This window comes from Symphalangus syndactylus, chromosome 14 (genome assembly GCF_028878055.3).
Source record: "Symphalangus syndactylus isolate Jambi chromosome 14, NHGRI_mSymSyn1-v2.1_pri, whole genome shotgun sequence".
Lineage (NCBI taxonomy): Eukaryota > Metazoa > Chordata > Mammalia > Primates > Hylobatidae > Symphalangus > Symphalangus syndactylus.
In genome coordinates this window covers 23,988,708-24,005,508 of record NC_072436.2, presented here as the reverse complement: position 1 = coordinate 24,005,508, position 16,801 = coordinate 23,988,708, and the positions used below count along the sequence as shown (strand labels likewise).

At 48.6% G+C, this 16,801-nt stretch overlaps 1 protein-coding gene across 3 annotated transcripts in view; it reads left to right on the top strand.

Annotated features, from left to right (window-relative positions):
- The window catches only part of PRKCA (protein kinase C alpha), a 508,353-nt gene that overhangs the window by 471,447 nt on the left and 20,105 nt on the right, over positions 1-16,801 (top strand). For all 3 annotated transcript variants that reach the window (XM_055243384.2, XM_055243385.2, XM_063617498.1), the window contains 3 exons: positions 650-730; positions 14,158-14,265; positions 16,397-16,537. In XM_055243384.2, coding sequence (XP_055099359.1) covers positions 650-730; positions 14,158-14,265; positions 16,397-16,537 — 330 coding nt within the window. The remainder of the gene's footprint in view (positions 1-649; positions 731-14,157; positions 14,266-16,396; positions 16,538-16,801) is intronic.

Below are 16,801 nucleotides of genomic sequence, written 5' to 3'. Positions count from 1 at the left end.
TCTGTTTTTCAACAGACTGAATGTATATCATCGTTGCACTTCTCTGTGCCACACAAGAAAACTACAGTGTTTCCTTATCATCATCCTTACTATTATACTCGTAGTAAAGCCCTGTTACATAGTTTGATCATCTTATATGTCAGACTCAAACTCTGAATGAGCTCTGGCTTTTCCTTTTTTTTTTTTTAATTAAAAAAAAATTTTTTAATAGAGACAGGATCTTACTATGTTGCCCAAGCTGGTTTCAAACTCCTGGACCCAAGCATTCTTCCTGCCTCGGCCTCCCAAAGTGCTGGGATTAGAGATGTGAGCGGCCTCTGGCTTTTTCTCAAAATTAAATCCACCTCAGTGTCCACATACTTTCTGTCAGTGAGGATAATTAAAACTACCTTCAGACAGTGCTGTGGCATCTCCAGGTGGATTCAGAACAAGATTCCCCAGACCAGCTGTGGGCAGTGAATCACAGGGTGATAGTTCTCTGTGTGTCTGATTTGAAGGGTCCTCTTCCCTTGGTGTAACATCAAAGACAGATCTTAGCACCTCATCTGCATGAACTGAGTGTATAAATGCCTACCTGCTTGACTTACCTGTTCTGACAGGGGCTGTTGGACTTACCACTAATGTAATTGATGTGTTTGTTTTCATACAGATAATCGCTTATCAGCCATATGGAAAATCTGTGGACTGGTGGGCCTATGGCGTCCTGTTGTATGAAATGCTTGCTGGGCAGGTAATGTTTTGCTACATTTTCATATTTGTTTATTGCTGTGTTATGTGAATACTTCAGCTCTGGTTGGGCCTCGAGAGCAGGACCTGACGTTTTAGTGCGGCTAGTGTTGGCGTGACTTCCCTGACCCAGGCGAAAGAGGGAGAAACGCCCCCTTCAAAGTGGATCATGTTCAGTATGCACAGAAATTATCTCTGGTCATAGAAACTCCAAATTGAAAGCTACAACCTGAGTGTAGACAGTGTCGGTTTCACGTTATGAAATGTGCATGTTGGCCAGGCTTAGTGGTTAATGGCTGTAATCCCAGCACTTTCAGAAGCCGAGGCAGGAGGATCGCCTGAGGTCAGGAGTTTGAGACCACCCTGGCCAACATGGCAAAACCGCATCTCTACTAAAAATACAAAAATTAGCCAGGCGTGGTGGTGCACGTCTGTAAACTCAGCTACTTGGGCCACTGAGGCATGAGAATTGCTTAAGCCTGAGAGGCGGAGGCTGCAGTGAGCCAAGATCGTACCACTGTACTGCAGGCTGGGCAACAGAGTGAGACGGTCTCAAAAAAGAAAAAAGGAATGTGCACGTTGATGACAGCAGTGGCCTCTAAGTTTTCAGTATCTTAAAACTGGGGTTGGGTTATATGGTTCCGTACAAGTTTGTCTGCAAAGATTGCCCCAGCTGCTGCCCATGTGTGTAATTAGTAGTAGTATTTAAGGAAGAAGACAGTTACCTTGAAGAAGTGTTTTAATAGTTTCTCCCCATCTCCTCCTATCTCACCCTTGGCAATTCATTGTAATTTTCACAGAAGTCCAGTGAGGCTGAACTTCCAGTTAAGGAAAGTAAATTAGCTTTCTCTTATGATGTGACATGTACTAGATAACCATGTGCCTTATTGCCTAACATGGCACTTTCTAATGGCCTTAATATCTGTGTCATCAGTGTGAGTTGTACTAGCTGCCACTTCTAGGCCTGTCCCCTAAGACATCCTTTATGACTGTCCTCATGTTCTCGGCTGAAATTAGGAGGAATTAGTGGAGAAATCTGAGACCCTACGAGATGGTGGTGCGGATGGATGCGAGAAACCTGAGTCCTTAAATGACTCTGTGGGTCAGGGTCCACCCCCACGTAGGACACATCCTTGGCAAAGTCCTATGTGGGGGTGGGGCACTGACCCACAGGGTCATTCAAGGACCCAGGTTTCTCCTATCCATCAGCCCTACTACCTTTTAGGGTCTCAGATTTCTCCACTAATTCCTCCTCCTTTCAGCCGAGCGCATGATCAGTCACATAGGATTTCTTAGGGGCTGGCCTAGAAATGGCATGTATTACTTCCACCTAGATTCCACTGGCCACTTGGCCCCACTGGGACACAAAGAGGCAGGAAGTATAGCATATCTGAGAGCTCAGCAGGGGAAGCAGATCTCTGCCTTATACTAAACATGATTCTGCCGTGGGCAGCTTTTTATAATTCCCAGCACTCACATGCTAGTGCCAAGACCTGTGACTCTCCATAGCCAGAAGCCTTAGAGACAATGGAAAGAGATGGCCATGCTGTGTGGCAGAGCCACCCCCAAAGACATCTTTATTTCTGGGGAAAAAAGTCTTCCCTTCCCACATGTTACGTCCATTGACTCATTTATTCATTCACTCACTACGTATTTATTCATTGAATGCTTACGATGTGCACGGCCATAAGGGTGAACAAAACAGACGAGAATCCTTTCCTTCGTGGAGCTTACAGCTTAGAGGAGGAGAGACAGCAGACAGGTTAGATAAGGAAAATGTATAACACAGCAGAGATAAGCTAGGAAGAAAAGTAATAAAGCAGGAAAGAAGATAGTGTTGGGAGAGGTTGAAATTTTAGCTAGAATGGCCAGAGAGTATAAGGTTAAGACCTAAAGGAAGTATGGGGATGTCTGTGTGCATATCTGTTGAAAGAGCATCCCAGGCAGAGGGAGCCACCGCGCGAAGGCCCTAAGGCCAGGGAGTGTGCAGCCGTGTTTAAGAAATGGAAGCTGCCAGGAGGGCTAGGACAGAGTTGAGCTAGAGAGGGAGGGAGTAGGAGGCCTGAGGCCACAGAGGAAGAGGCTCTGGGTCCTGTTGTTAGCGGTGGCACATCCCTATGAGGCTGCAGCAACCTCAGTTCTTGCCTCCTCAGAAGAAAGAATTTGACTGCGGGGGCATCAGGTAGAGTGAGAGCCTAAGACAAGCTGTTTTCGTTTTTTTGTTTATTTGTTTTTTTGAGACGGAGTCTTGCTCTGTCGCCCCAGGCTGGAGTGCAGTGGCGAGATCTCAGCTCATGACAACCTCCGCCTCCCAGGTTCAAGCAATTTTGCTGCCTCAGCCTCCTTAGTAGATGGGATTACAGGCACCTGCCAACACGCTTGGCTAATTTTTGTATTTTTAGTAGAGATGAGATTTCACCATCTTGGCCAAGCTGGTCCTGAACTCCTGACCTCGTGATCCACCCTCCTCAGCCTCCCAAAGTGCTGGGATTAAAGGCGTGAGCCACCGCACCCAGCCGAAGACAAGTTTTGGAGAGGAATGAAAGTTTATGGAAAAGCTTTCGAGCAGGAACAAAAGGAAGTAAAGTGCACTTGGAAGAGGGCCAAGCTGGCGACTTGAGAGATCAAGTGCACTCTTTGACTTTTGACTTGGGGTTTTATGCGTTGGCATTCTTCCAGGGTCTTACATCTCTTCTCCTCTGATTCTTCCCTTGGGATGGGTGCAGTGGCCTGCTAGTGCTTGGGAGGGGCGGCATGTGCAGTGTGTTTACTGGAGTTACATGTGTGCTCAGCTGAGGCATTCTTCCCTTACCAGTCAGACATCCCTAGAAAGTGGTGTACCAGTTAAACTCCGCCACGTTGCCTCTTCTTGTGCATGCTTGAGCCCACTCACCCAACTCCTGAGATCTTATTGGGAAGCTGCTGCTCACCAGTTTCAGGTGTTTCTCTTTACTGGGAGACTGCCTTTCCTAGGTGCTGGCTGCGACCAGTTATTATTTTAGAGAGACAGTTAACCACCTGACCATCACCTGATGGTCGCCTGACATTCCTGGTGGGTAGGGGGAGCCCTCCCCTCCTGCCCCACCCATGTCCGAACAGCCACCTATCGTAACACTGCGAACCTGAAGGTCATCTCCAGACCAGGGGCTTTGCCTCTAGGATGGGAGGCTGTGGATGATCTCTCCTTTATGTGTCTTTCATTATATTTCCTAAATACTGAAATGGTCTTGTAGACATTGAAAGACATAAAGCTTTAGCCTGCATTTGATCATTATTTCTCAATGGTGTTAGGACTTGACTGACATCAAAAGAGTGGTTTACTATTTATTTAGTTCCCCTCCCCCAACCCCAAATCAAAGCATTCCTCTTAGGCCAAATATGTCCATGTGTAAACACAGAAAGGCAGTTCGTACACAGTCACCGTCAGTGAGTCAGCAGCTGGGGAAACGAGTTGTCTGCTCCTCAGGTTAATTTACCCCTCTTTAAAATTTTGACAGTAAAATTCGGCTCTGAATTACAGGCCCCCTAGGAGTCCTGCTGTTCATGAAGGCACAAAAAGCCAAGTCCCCCTCTTGATCCCACTTGAATGTTCAGCTCTTGAGTCTGGAAAACAAACCCTGCTTTCATTAAGAGTCACATTTGCATACGCTAACAAGCAAAAGGGGCTGGGTGGAAACAAAGCCAGGATCTGTTTCCGAGGGCGCTTTACAAGAGGTCACGTGAGTAGACTCTTGGCCAGCAGGAGACAAGAATTTCAGAACCCAGGCCTGCAGGCAAGTCCTCTCCCCTCCCGCTGCCTGGCTTCTCTCCTCTCCAAGCCTTCCTGGGACCTCATTCCCTAGGGGAGAGCTCAGGGAATGCTGTCTTCTGGCAGAGAAGTCCCCTTTGGGGGATGCATTTTGAAGCCGTACCACACTGGCCTCAGACCTCATTTGCAAATTGGCCTTGAGGTGGTTTCCAGGCCTTATTTAAAGGTTTCCCTACTAAGCTTACGCCCCCTGGAGAGCACCAGGCTCCTGCTGTCAATAGCTCTGCAAACTTTCTGGCCTGTTTCCAATATTTCGTTTCATGCGCGTCCGTGTGAAGAGACCACCAAACAGGCTTTGTGTGAGCAATAAAGCTTTTAATCACCTGGGTGCAGGCGGGCTGAGTTCAAAAAGAGAGTCAGCGAAGGGAGATAAAGGTGGGGCCATTTTATAGGATTTGGGTAGGTAAAGGAAAATTACAGTCAAAGGGGGTTTGTTCTCTGGCGAGCAGGAGTGGGGGTTGCAAGGTGCTCAGTGGGGGCGCTTTTTGAGCCAGGATGAGCCAGGAAAAGGACTTTCACAAGGTAGCGTCATCACTTAAGGCAAGGACTGGCCATTTACCTTCTTTTGTGGTGGAATGTCATCAGTTAAGGTGGGGCAGGGCATATTCACTTCTTTTGTGATTCTTCAGTTACTTCAGGCCATCTGGGCGTATACGTGCAAGTCACAGGGGATGCGATGGCTTGGCTTGGGCTCAGAGGCCTGACATTTCCCACACTGCTTCTCAGAGGCACTTAGCCTGCCTTATATGCATACCTTCAGGTCTCCACAATCTCTATTGAAAACGGTGATGGCCAGGCGCGGTGGCTCACACCTGTAATCCCAGCACTTTGTGAGGCTGAGGCAGGCAGATCACGAGGTCAGGAGATTGAGACCATCCTGGCTAACACAGTGAAACCCAGTCTCTACTAAAAATGCAAAAAAAAATTAGCCGGTCGTGGTGGCGGGCGTGCCGGTAGCCCCAGCTACTCGGGAGGCTGAGGCAAGAGAATGGCGTGAACCCGGGAAGCAGGTTGCAGTGAGCCAAGATCGCGCAACTGCACTCCAGCCTGGGCGATAGAGAGAGACTCCGTCTCAGAAAAAAAAAGAAAAAAACCAGTGATATTTTTTAAAGATGACACCTTAGACCGGGCGCAGTGGCTCATCCCTTTGGGGCACTTGGGAGGCCAAGGTGGGTGGATCACTTGAGTCCAGGAGTTGGAGACCAGGGCAACATGACAAAATCCCATCTACAAAAGATACAAAAATTAGCTGGGTGTGGTGGCAAGTGCCTGTAGTCCCAGCTGCTCAGGAGGCTGAGGTGGGAGGATTGATTGAGCCCGGGGGGTCAAGGCTAGCGGTGAGCCATGATCATCACACCGCTGCACTCCAGCCTGGGTGAGAGAGTGAGACCCTGTCTCCAAAAAAAAAAAAAAAAAAGACTCCTTAAAGGCATTCCACATTCTGGTGCTATGGCAGGCACAGATAACAACAGCCTTTGTTCCTCTAAATCTCCACCTCACCTGCCGCAAACACAGTGTTTTCATTCAAACCCCCTTCTTCATCTTTCTCTCTGACTCCTCAATGCAAATTTAAACGTATTCCTAGGCTGTGACTCAGCTCAGAAAGGATAATGAAGGCTCTACCCAGTATTATCCACAGCCCCTCCAAGCTTCAATCCCAGAGACCCAGCAAAGGGAATAGATGTTGTTATTGAAAAGTAAGATTAATGATAAAGTTGTTGGACAGGGTTTTGGTCTAAATTTGTCCTCTTTAATCGCAGAGGGCTGAAGATGAGCAGGAAAAAATAGTTTATTGCCATTTTCTTCTCATTTGCTTTATTTATTGTCAGCAGCCAAGGGGGCAGTTAAGAATAAACAGCCTGAGTCTTTATTCAGTTCCTGGACTGCTTGACAAATACGATCACTTTTGGGGCATAAATAGTGTTTACCCAGCACTCTAATGAGCATCTTGCGCCTGCAAGTGTTCTCGGTGATCGTCATAAAGGGACCAGCCCTCTCCTTATGCCCTTTTCTCCCTGGGTTATTTATGCTTTGGCTTCACTCCTACTGAATCAGTAATCGCCACTTCATCTCAGAACTTCTGCCTGAATTGTCCAGGGGAGCATGCCCGGCCCCCAGCCCAGGTTTCCGTGATTTGCAAATAAGTGTGGCCTCTATGACCACTTCCTAGCTGAGATCGCACCAGTGCAGTGAGGTGGCTCACAGCTGTGATTAGGAATCCTTTTTTGCAAAATGTGAACCATCACTCCTCATGTGTTGGTTTCCACAAATCACATATTGTTAAAGTTGGAAGGAGTGGGATGAGAGGGGATAGAACCCATTCAGAAAATGTTTATACCAACCCAAGACTTTTCAACAGGTAGCTTATCCTGGAACATTGAATCCAGATTTGTAGAAATTAAAAACCATAGGAATGGGGGAAAGAGGTGAGAGAAGGCATCCAAAATGGTCATGTACTAAAGCACCTGAGTGACACGTTACGCCCATGGTCCCCAGGCTAAGTGGCTGGAAAGGAAAAGGAATAGACTTAATAACTAATAGACTTAATAACTTTTCACCATTCCCTTGCCTTCAACGCCAGGGCCTGAGAGCGAGTGATTACCTGTCAGATGCTCCAGGGAGACTTAAGCCTAAAGAGATTTAACAAAGGCCGTAAATGTGTTCACATTTTTTAGGCTAGAGGATGCTACACCTGGGACGTTATTAGGGGGATGTGATTCAGAGAAGAAAACAATGGTATGCACAGGTGTCTCTAGTAGCATTAGTGATGAGGGTACATGCTGGAAGCAATTGTAAACGTGCCGTGGAACAGTGGATCTGTCCTGATGACACATCACCTCAGTGGCATTCAGCTCATGGGAACACTGGCGGCAGCAAAGAAAATGTATTTGCAACAGTTGGTGAAAAACAAAACTCCAAATTATGCATCATAATTTGAAAATAATATAAGAGGCTGGGCACGGTGGTTCACGCCTATAGTCCCAGCACTTTGGGAGGCCCAGGTGGGTGGATCACGAGGTCAGGAGTTTGTAGACCAGCCTGGCCAAGGTGGTGAAACCCCGTCTCTACTAAAAATACAAAAATTAGTTGGGCGTGGTGGTGCATGCCTGTAATCCCAGCTACTCGGGAGGCCGAGGTGGGAGAATCACTTGAACCTGGGAGGCAGAAGGTTGCAGTGAGCCAAGATCGCACCACTGTACTCTAGCCTGGGTGACAGGCAAGACTCAGTCTCAAAAAAAAAAAAGAGAAAATAATAAAGCATAAGAACCCACATAAAAATAAGAGCAATTTTTGTGTCCAGGTAAAGGGAATGGGAATGCTTTTTTCGTAGACTTCCCTTCCCTACCATATTACATAATTTTCATTTAAAATAGGGCTTCAGGCCAGGCGTGGTGGCGCACACCTGTAATCCCAGCACTTTGGGAGGCCAAGGCGGGCAGATCACTTGAGGTCAGGAGTTCAAGACCAGCCTGACCAACATGGTGAAACTCCATCTCTACTAAAAATACAAAAAAGTAGCCAGGCATGGTGATGTGCACCTGTAATCCCAGCCACTCAGGAGGCTGAGGCAGGAGAATCACTTGAACCCAGGAGGCGGAGGCTTCAGTGAGCTGAGATCGCACCACTGCACTCCAGCCTGGGCAACAGAGTGAGACTCCATCTCAAAAAAATAAAAAATATAAAAATAAAACACAGGCTCCCGGGAGCTTTTCTGAATGTGCTGGTCATTACTGCTATTTACCAGGTACTCCTAGTCTTCCTCCCTCCTGGCTCAGTAGGATTGTACTTCCTTTCTCATGTGTATTTGTGGGGTGTCGGGGAGCAACATATGACCAGCACTGGCCAATGAGATCAGAAGGGAGGTGCTCCAGGGTGGGTCTGGAAGTGCAGGTACAAGACACTGCAGAGCTGCTGCTCCAGCGTTTGCTGCAGCAAGACCATGATGGCAGCTGCTCCATCCCAGTGGGTCCCTGAATGCAACCAGCAGAGTCCTCTCTGACCCCCAACGTACAGGTAGCATAAGCAGGTAGTGAAACGTGTTGTTTTATGCTTTGGAGATGGTCTCGGTTGTTTGTTTCCACAGCAGGACCCAGCCTGTCCTTACTGATACCCGAAGGCACAGTTAAGATACCAATAGTCTACATCTTGAAGTAAGCCAGTCACAGAGACATGTATTGTATCACCCCACTTATATGAGATGTCTACAGTAGTCAAATCATAGCGACAGAAAGTCGAAGGGTGGCTGTCAGGGGCTGTGGGGACAGGAGAATGGGGAGTCTTATTTTGTGAGTGGAGTTTCAGTTGGGAGGATGAAAAAGTTCTGGAGATGGCCGGTGGTGATGGTTACGGAAAAACATGAACGTACTTAATGCCACAGTGCAGTGCACTTAAAAGCGGTTAAGATGGTAAATTTTGTGATATATATATATATATATATATATAGTGTGTGTGTATGTGTGTGTGTGTGTGTGACAGAGTCTCGCTCTGTTGCCCAGGCTGGAGTGCAGTGGTGCAATCTCGGCTCACTGCAACCTCCGCCTCCCAGGTTCAAGCTATTCTGCTTCAGCCTCCCAGGTAGCAGGGACTACAGGCGCACTCTACCATGCCCAGCTAATTTTTGTATTTTTAGTAGAGATGGGGTTTCACCACGTTGCCCAGGCTGGTCTCAAACTCTTGACCTCGTGATCTGCCCACCTCGGCCTCCCAAAGTGCTGGGATTATAGGTATGAGCAACCACACCCAGCCTGTGTTATATATATTTTATCACAATTAAAAAAAATAGTCTCTATCTTTGCAACAGAGGAAACAGACTAGGAAAAAGGATGCCTTTGATTTGATGGTATTCCAAAGCTGGGAGGAGGCACTTAACTACTCCTCTTCCCTACACCCAAGAACAGCCCCCTTTTTAGGCCGGGCGCAGTGGCTCATGCCTGTAATCCCAGCACTTTGGGAGGCCGAGGCGGGTGGATCACAAGGTCAGGAGATCGAGACCACGGTGAAACCCCATCTCTACTAAAAATACAAAAAAAAATTAGCCAGGCACGGTGGCAGGCGCCTGTAGTCCCAGCTACTCGGGAGGCCGAGGCAGGAGAATGGCGTGAACCCGGGAGGCGGAGCTTGCAGTGAGCCGAGGTCGCGCCACTGCACTCCAGCCTGGGCAACAGAGCGAGACTCCATCTCAAAAAAAAAAAAAAGAACAGCCCCCTTTTACCTTCTTCAGGTTCATGCCATCTTCAACCAGCAGGAATTTGGGGAAGCAACACAGAAGCTGCGTCGGCCAGCAGCTGGGAAAGAGGGAGCCAGCCTGATTCCCATCTATTCATTAGAGCTGGAAAACCATGCCAGGTCTCTAGCCCAGAGGCCAGTCGCTCTCTACGGGATGACTGGAAACATCTCAGGCCCCCAGGGCTGCCCCCTCCTTCATTTTCAGAACTCATCACTGCATATTGTGCAGGCTGTGAATCAGCCTTCTAAAATTTACCCCAACACTCTTGCCCTCATTAGAGTCCTCTTTACATGCTGGGTGGGCCTGTAGCCGAGTACCCCCCGCCTGACTTCACCCCTACCAGGAGCAGTGCTGGATGTCACCCTTCACATTGGGGCAGGCAGAATTGCTCATAATGGCTAAGAGCCCCAGCCTCCAAATTCAGGATGCCTGGGTTAGCACCTGTGTCCTGAGACTGATTTGCGGAGTGAGCAGTGCCACCCAAGCCATCTGCACAGCGCATGACATGCAGAGAGAGGCTGAGAAGTGAACGCCACTGTGGTCACGTTTGCTGCTCCTCCCCTCATGCCCACGATGCTCCTGCCTTATTGGGTAATATAGACTCACAGCAGTGAAAAACGTGAGGAGCAGAGACATGTCCCCTCCCTGAGATGTGGTGACAGAGAATCCCTAATCCTTGGGGCCACATCAAGGCTGGAATGCACAGAGGGTGTTTGGTCTTGTGGCTTTCTTATAGCTTAGGCATCTTATTCCACCAGGCAAGCCTAAGAGGCCTCTGAGAATCCTTCCAGCCCTGGACTAAGAATTCACATTGAGTTAAACAGCTTTGTTCACTGCAGGACTTCTCAGGGCCTTTACAACTTAAATGTTAAAGCAGATTGCCAGAGAGGGGTATAGGATGCAAACTTGGACCCAGGAGGATGCTGTAGGATTAATGTTCTGAGGAATATTCTTTGGGAAGTGTCAGTATCCAGCCTTCAGTGGGGCCCAGAGAAGTCTTGAAGTAAAAGTCCTCCTTTCATCTATAGAATCGAATCCCCGATACAGCCATTCCCCTACAGAAATGAGCATATGGAGGGACAGCTCACCTGGCAAAGCTGGTTCCCATGCCAGGAGACAATTAAGTAGGTGTGGTAGGCCAGTGCCCTGCACAGAATGTTCCCCAAACAATTCCTGGCCTTCCACATTTGGAGGTGGGGTGGCTGCAGCTGCATTGACCTAATCCTCTTCAGATGAGAAGAAGCTTCTCACTGCCCTACTCAAGACAGATTCCTGGGCAAGCTCCACCTGTGCTCCTTACAGAACGTTTCTCTTAGGCCTTTGGTTTGCATTGTCTGTGACTTGGCCCCTGCAGCGTTCCTGCAGCTAAGATTCAAGCACCTCCAGAGAGGCTGGTTGAATCTTGCTGGCACCTTTGTCACTGCCCAACAAGGTGCACCCCATTTAGCTCGCTTCGGGGGCATGCAGCCTACACAGTCGCACAGGGCCGAAGCCCACAAGAGCTCTGTGCATTTGGTTTGGTGCTCTGCTGTCGCATGTGGAAATTCTTAATAATTTTTAAATGAGGGACTCCTGTTTTCATTTTGCACTGAGACTTAGAAAGTATGTGTCTGGCCCTGACCAGAGGCCCTCTTGGGCTATGTGGTGAGGTGCCAATCAGTGACCTGGAAGCACAGCCTCTGCCCCGCTCCCCGCCAGGGCATGTTTGCATTGCAGAGAGCATCATACAGCCAGTTCAGGAGCCTTGAGCCCCTGCAAGGTGCAGGCCACGCCCTGAGCAGAAACCACACCAAGTTTTTGTTTTGGAAACAGAGTCTTGCTCTGTCTCCCAGGCTAGAGTGCAGCAGCGAAATCTCAGCTCAGTGCAACTTCCGCCTCCTGGGTTCAAGTGATTCTCATGCCTCAGCCTCCCGAGGAGCTGGGACTACAGGCGTGCACCACCACAGTCAGCTAATTTTTTGTGTTTTTAGTAAAGATGAAGTTTCGCCATGTTGGCCAGGCTGGTCTTGAACTCCTGACCTCAGGTGATCCACCCACCTTGGCCTCCCAAAGTGCTGGGATTACAGGCATGAGCCACCACGCCCGGCTACTACATTTGTTTTAGTTACAAAAATCTCCTTCGCCAAAACTCAGCCAGGTTTATGGATCACTAATGAAGGAAAATGAGAAATGTCATGAGTGTCCTATAATAGGTGTCCAGAAGAGGCAGGCTGTGTGCTGTTGGGCAGGGAAGATACGATGGGGTGGACACAGGGACGACCTGCACTGTAGCTCCGTCACAGCTCTCCCCCACCACTGCCTGCCCTGCCCTCTGCAGACGAAAGCCACATGTCCCCCTGATGGCACAGGTAGCTGTCCCTGCTGACAGAGGTGGCCGTCGGCAGCCTGCACCCCTGGTGGGTGCCCCCCCAAGCTGCCCTGGGGGCCTGTCAGGCTCCATGTTGCTCCTGCTGGTGGAAGTCACTGTGGCCAGCTGCCCCTGCCCTGCTCTGAGTCCCTCACAGGCAGGTTCATTTTAGCTCTCTTCACCCACCTGCAGCTTCCACCAAATTAAACCTTCCTTATACCAAGCACTTACAACAGAAAAAGAGGCCTATTTATTTGTATTTCCAGACCAACAAATGTTGAGTGGTACCAGATGCCCAGGCCTCTCTCTGTCCTCCCACTGGGGCTCTCTGTAGACTTGGCATCTTTCCCTCAGGGCACGTGGCTCCTGTTCAGGATTGGGCAGGAGACTGAGGTCAGGTCTCGGGTGTTGAATGAACAGGTTGAGGTGATTTGTGGGTGGTGGTTGAGGGGAGGGACGTACTTGGCTCAACGGCTGCCTCTGACTTGGGAGAAAATGTTTGATAAGAAGGGCATCCTTCTGACTACTGCGCAGTTACCTGTGATCCAGGATTCAGTTCAGAATTAAGCCAGACACCATCACTGTGTGACCTGCCCGTGTCAGCCAAAGTGACTGACTCCTCTTTCCCACAAGAAGGTAACATCTGGAGATTAAACAAGAGGAGTCTGTACAAGCACTGGTCCTTGCTCTGCCTTTCTTACACTAAGCTCAAGGTTACGGAGCCAAAGGGGGAGCATTACGGAATTTCCCGTGAACACTTTCCTCCTGTGCCATTCCGCCAGAGTGACAGGGAAGTGATGGATCCCTCAGGACTACAGACGTGGTGGAGGAAAAAGTTCAAAGGGCATCGTGAGCTCAGCCTTTCTTCCTAGAAGATTCTCAAGGCCCCTCCCAAGAGAGTTGCTCTGTCTTAAATAATAGTACTGCTAAGTTACCTTCACTGGGCACTTATTGGGTACAACACAAAATACAAGGCACTTTACTCCCAGAAACCCCATCTTACAAATTGGAGAACTGTGTTTTTGTTTTTGAGACAGAATCTCGCTCTGTTGCCCAGGCTGGAGTGCAGTGGCGCAATCTCAGCTCACTGCAAGCTCTGCCTCCCAGGTTCACACCATTCTCCTGCCTCAGCCTCCCGAGTAGCTGGGACTACAGGTGCCCGCCACCACACCCGGCTAATTTTTTGTATTTTTAGTAGAGACAGGGTTTCACTGTGTTAGGATGGTCTCGATCACCTGACCTCGTGATCCGCCCGCCTCGGCCTCCCAAAGTGCTGGGATTACAGGCGTGAGCCACCGCGCCCGGCCTAGAGAACTGTGTTTTAAAGAACTAAGTCATTTGCCTGTGGACACCCAGCTAGGAAGTTAGCAGAGCTAGAATTCTGGCCCAGATCCACCTGATTCTAAAGCCATGAGCTCCCATGGGGCCACCGTGCCTTCCTGTCTCAGCCTGGTAACTGTAAACCCAGTCAAAGCGGATGAGGGAGGAGTCCAATGGAAGCTAAGGTCCCGACTCACTGCCACTGCACAGGCGGAAGGCCCCCAGCAGAGCAGCTCCTTGTTGGGTCAGAGGCCTGGTGTGAATTACTGGGAACATCCTCTTAGGCCATGTTCTCAAGTCCCCTTCACCCCAAATGAAAGTGTTGGCATTTTCTACCGGCCACCCCCACCTTCTGACTACAAAGCTGTCTGTAACCTAACTTGATCATAATTAGATTTTTAGCACATAATTACAAGATTAATGGATTAATCATAGTTTATTTGCAAATCATTAAAAACGTTACTCAAAAACACTTTCCCTAAAGATTGTTTGGGTTGCCCAGGGCAAGATAATTAACGAGGCAGAGGGGAAAAAATGAAAAACACACAACCGTCAACCTCATTAAAGATGATCAAATAAACCCTCAAGTTAGCTGAGCGAACTGTGCAGCCTGTGGTGAGGCTGAGAAACCTGGTCTGTTCCTTGGTGCTGAATTGGCTCTTCAGGCACCATGTGAATGAATTACTCTGCCTAAATACTTTCCCATCTTTCTTTTTTTTCCCGGAACAGCCTCCATTTGATGGTGAAGATGAAGACGAGCTATTTCAGTCTATCATGGAGCACAACGTTTCCTATCCAAAATCCTTGTCCAAGGAGGCTGTTTCTATCTGCAAAGGAGTAAGTCGATTTGGATACCTTTTGTGATCATGGACCAAGAGCTTTGGTAGGAGAAATACTTTCCCCACACTTCTAAGAGAGATAGCAGGAATACCACAAACCCATACCACTGCATTTTGGCCATCGAGGGTTGGGGCTTGGTGTCATGCCCCAAGATAACCAGCACCCCAAATTTGGACAGCATGGATTAGTCTTGGCCTGTTTTGAACTCTGCACAAACCGAACCTTGTAGTGTTGCTCCTGGCCTGGCTGATTTCACTCAATATTGTGATTGACGATTTAGTTCCTCCTTTTATATTGCTATGCAACGTTCCACTGTGCGAACACACCATCGTTTCCTTATCCATTCTACTGGGCAGGGCGCAGTGGTGAAAGTGAAGGCCAGGAGAATAGATTGGAATCCCAATACTTCCTGGGACTCTGGCCCAGTCACCTAATGACTGTACTGCACTTTTCATTCTAATCCATTTCATAAAATTGTGGTGGGGACTACCAGATGTCATCAGAGGCCCTTAGAAAGTGTGTGCTCTCGTCTTCTGTCTCACTTGGTGTGACTTAGTTAGTTCTTTGCTACACTTTTCTTGAGCTATAGCATACATACAGAAATGGGCACAAATCATCAATATGCTGATAAATGAATCTTCACAAAATGAATCCACCCATGTAATTGCACCCAGATCAAGAAACCGTGTTTCCACCACCCTGGAAGCCCCCTCCTGTCCCATCTACAGTCACTACCCCGCCCCAAGATAACCTGCCCCCCAACTTTGGACAGCATGGATTAGTCCTGCCTGTTTTGAACTCTGCACAAATGAACCTTACACTGTGGCTCCTGGCCTGGCTGCTTTCACTCAATATTGTGATTGAGGATTTTGTCTGCATTGCTGTGTGGGGCTATATAGTTCCTCCTGTCATATTGCTATGCAGTGTTCCACTGTTCTACTTCTGGTGGATATATGGATTTTTCCTCCTTTGGTTTGAGGCTGTCACAAACAGAACTGCTGTGATGCTGTGAACCTTCTGGGGCATGTGTTTTGGTGAAGATATGCGTACACTTTGGTTGAAGAAATGCTCTAGGAATAGAGTTGCTGATCATGACGTGTCTAGTTTTGAATGGTCAAGAGTTAGATCACAAAGCTATTTTCTTTTTTTTTTTTTTTTTTTTTTTTTTGAGATGGAGTCTTGCTCTGTCGCCCAGGCTGGAGTACAGTGGTGTGATCTCGGCTCACTGCAAGCTCTGCCTCCTGGGTTGACACCATTCTCCTTTCTCAGCCTCCCGAGTAGCTGGGACTACAGGTGCCCGCCACCATGCCCGGCTAATTTTTTGTATTTTAGTAGAGACGGGGTTTCACCATGTTAGCCAGGATGGTCTCGATCTCCTGACCTCGTGATCCGCCTGCCTCGGCCTCCCAAAGTGCTGGGATTACAGGCGTGAGCCACCACGCCCGGCCGCAAAGCTATTTTCAGGCTTAGTAAGATGGAGTACAATATACCCTTAACAGTATCTGGTGAGTGTGATCATTTGTGAGGCATTTCTCACGTGTCTGAGGTCGGGAGGAACTGGCTTCTGCCTTCGAAGAGCTCATAGTCGGTGTTTGTCTCTGTGTCCTGCAGTGGGCAAGTTGGAATTAACTAGTCACCTTCCTTGTTATAGCATTTAGTTTTCTAATCTATGAGTCTTTGATTGATAACATTTTGGCCCAGACAATACATAGACATATGATGCTTATTATGGCATCCTCTGTGATGCTAGACTGTGATGCTTTCAGCACACACAATTTTTAGTGCATGCTTCTTTTTTTTATTACCAGATACACGGATAGCATGGTGTCTCCAAAACACATAACGTGTGAGATGTCTGTTTAAATTCTTCTTCCATTTGGCCATGGGTTCAGATTGCTTCCCTGTTCCCTTATCTTGAAAACCACCATAGGAAGGGCTATACTTGCCAATGTCATTTTTGTGAGTTGGCTTCACTCCATACAAGCCACTGAGTGTCTTGGTCAGCTCTCCGAGATGCTGTCAGGCGTCTGCAAAGTCAGGGCTGTAGGCAGAGCTAGGCAAATGGAAGGTGCTGTGTCTGGGAAGCCCTTGACATCCGTTGTTCTCTTTTTCTCCTTTTCCTTTCTAGCTGATGACCAAACACCCAGCCAAGCGGCTGGGCTGTGGGCCTGAGGGGGAGAGGGACGTGAGAGAACATGCCTTCTTCCGGAGGATCGACTGGGAAAAACTGGAGAACAGGGAGATCCAGCCACCATTCAAGCCCAAAGTGGTGAGTCCAGAAAAGCAACCTGTTTTCTGAGCCCCATGTCCCCAAATTCTGGGAGTATCCCACTCACCTCTTTTCTTGGAGAGAGGAGGCCGGTGGACCCTGGCTTGTACAGGGTGAGGAAACCGGCCAGGTTTCAGCCTTGTCCTCAGTCCTGTGGCCTCAGCAGCCAGGATTCCTGCTGCCTTCAGAGAGTAAGGACCAATAAGGCAGGGAGGGGAACCCTGTGCACACTTCACCCTCCAGCTGGGCAGCTGCAGAGCACCC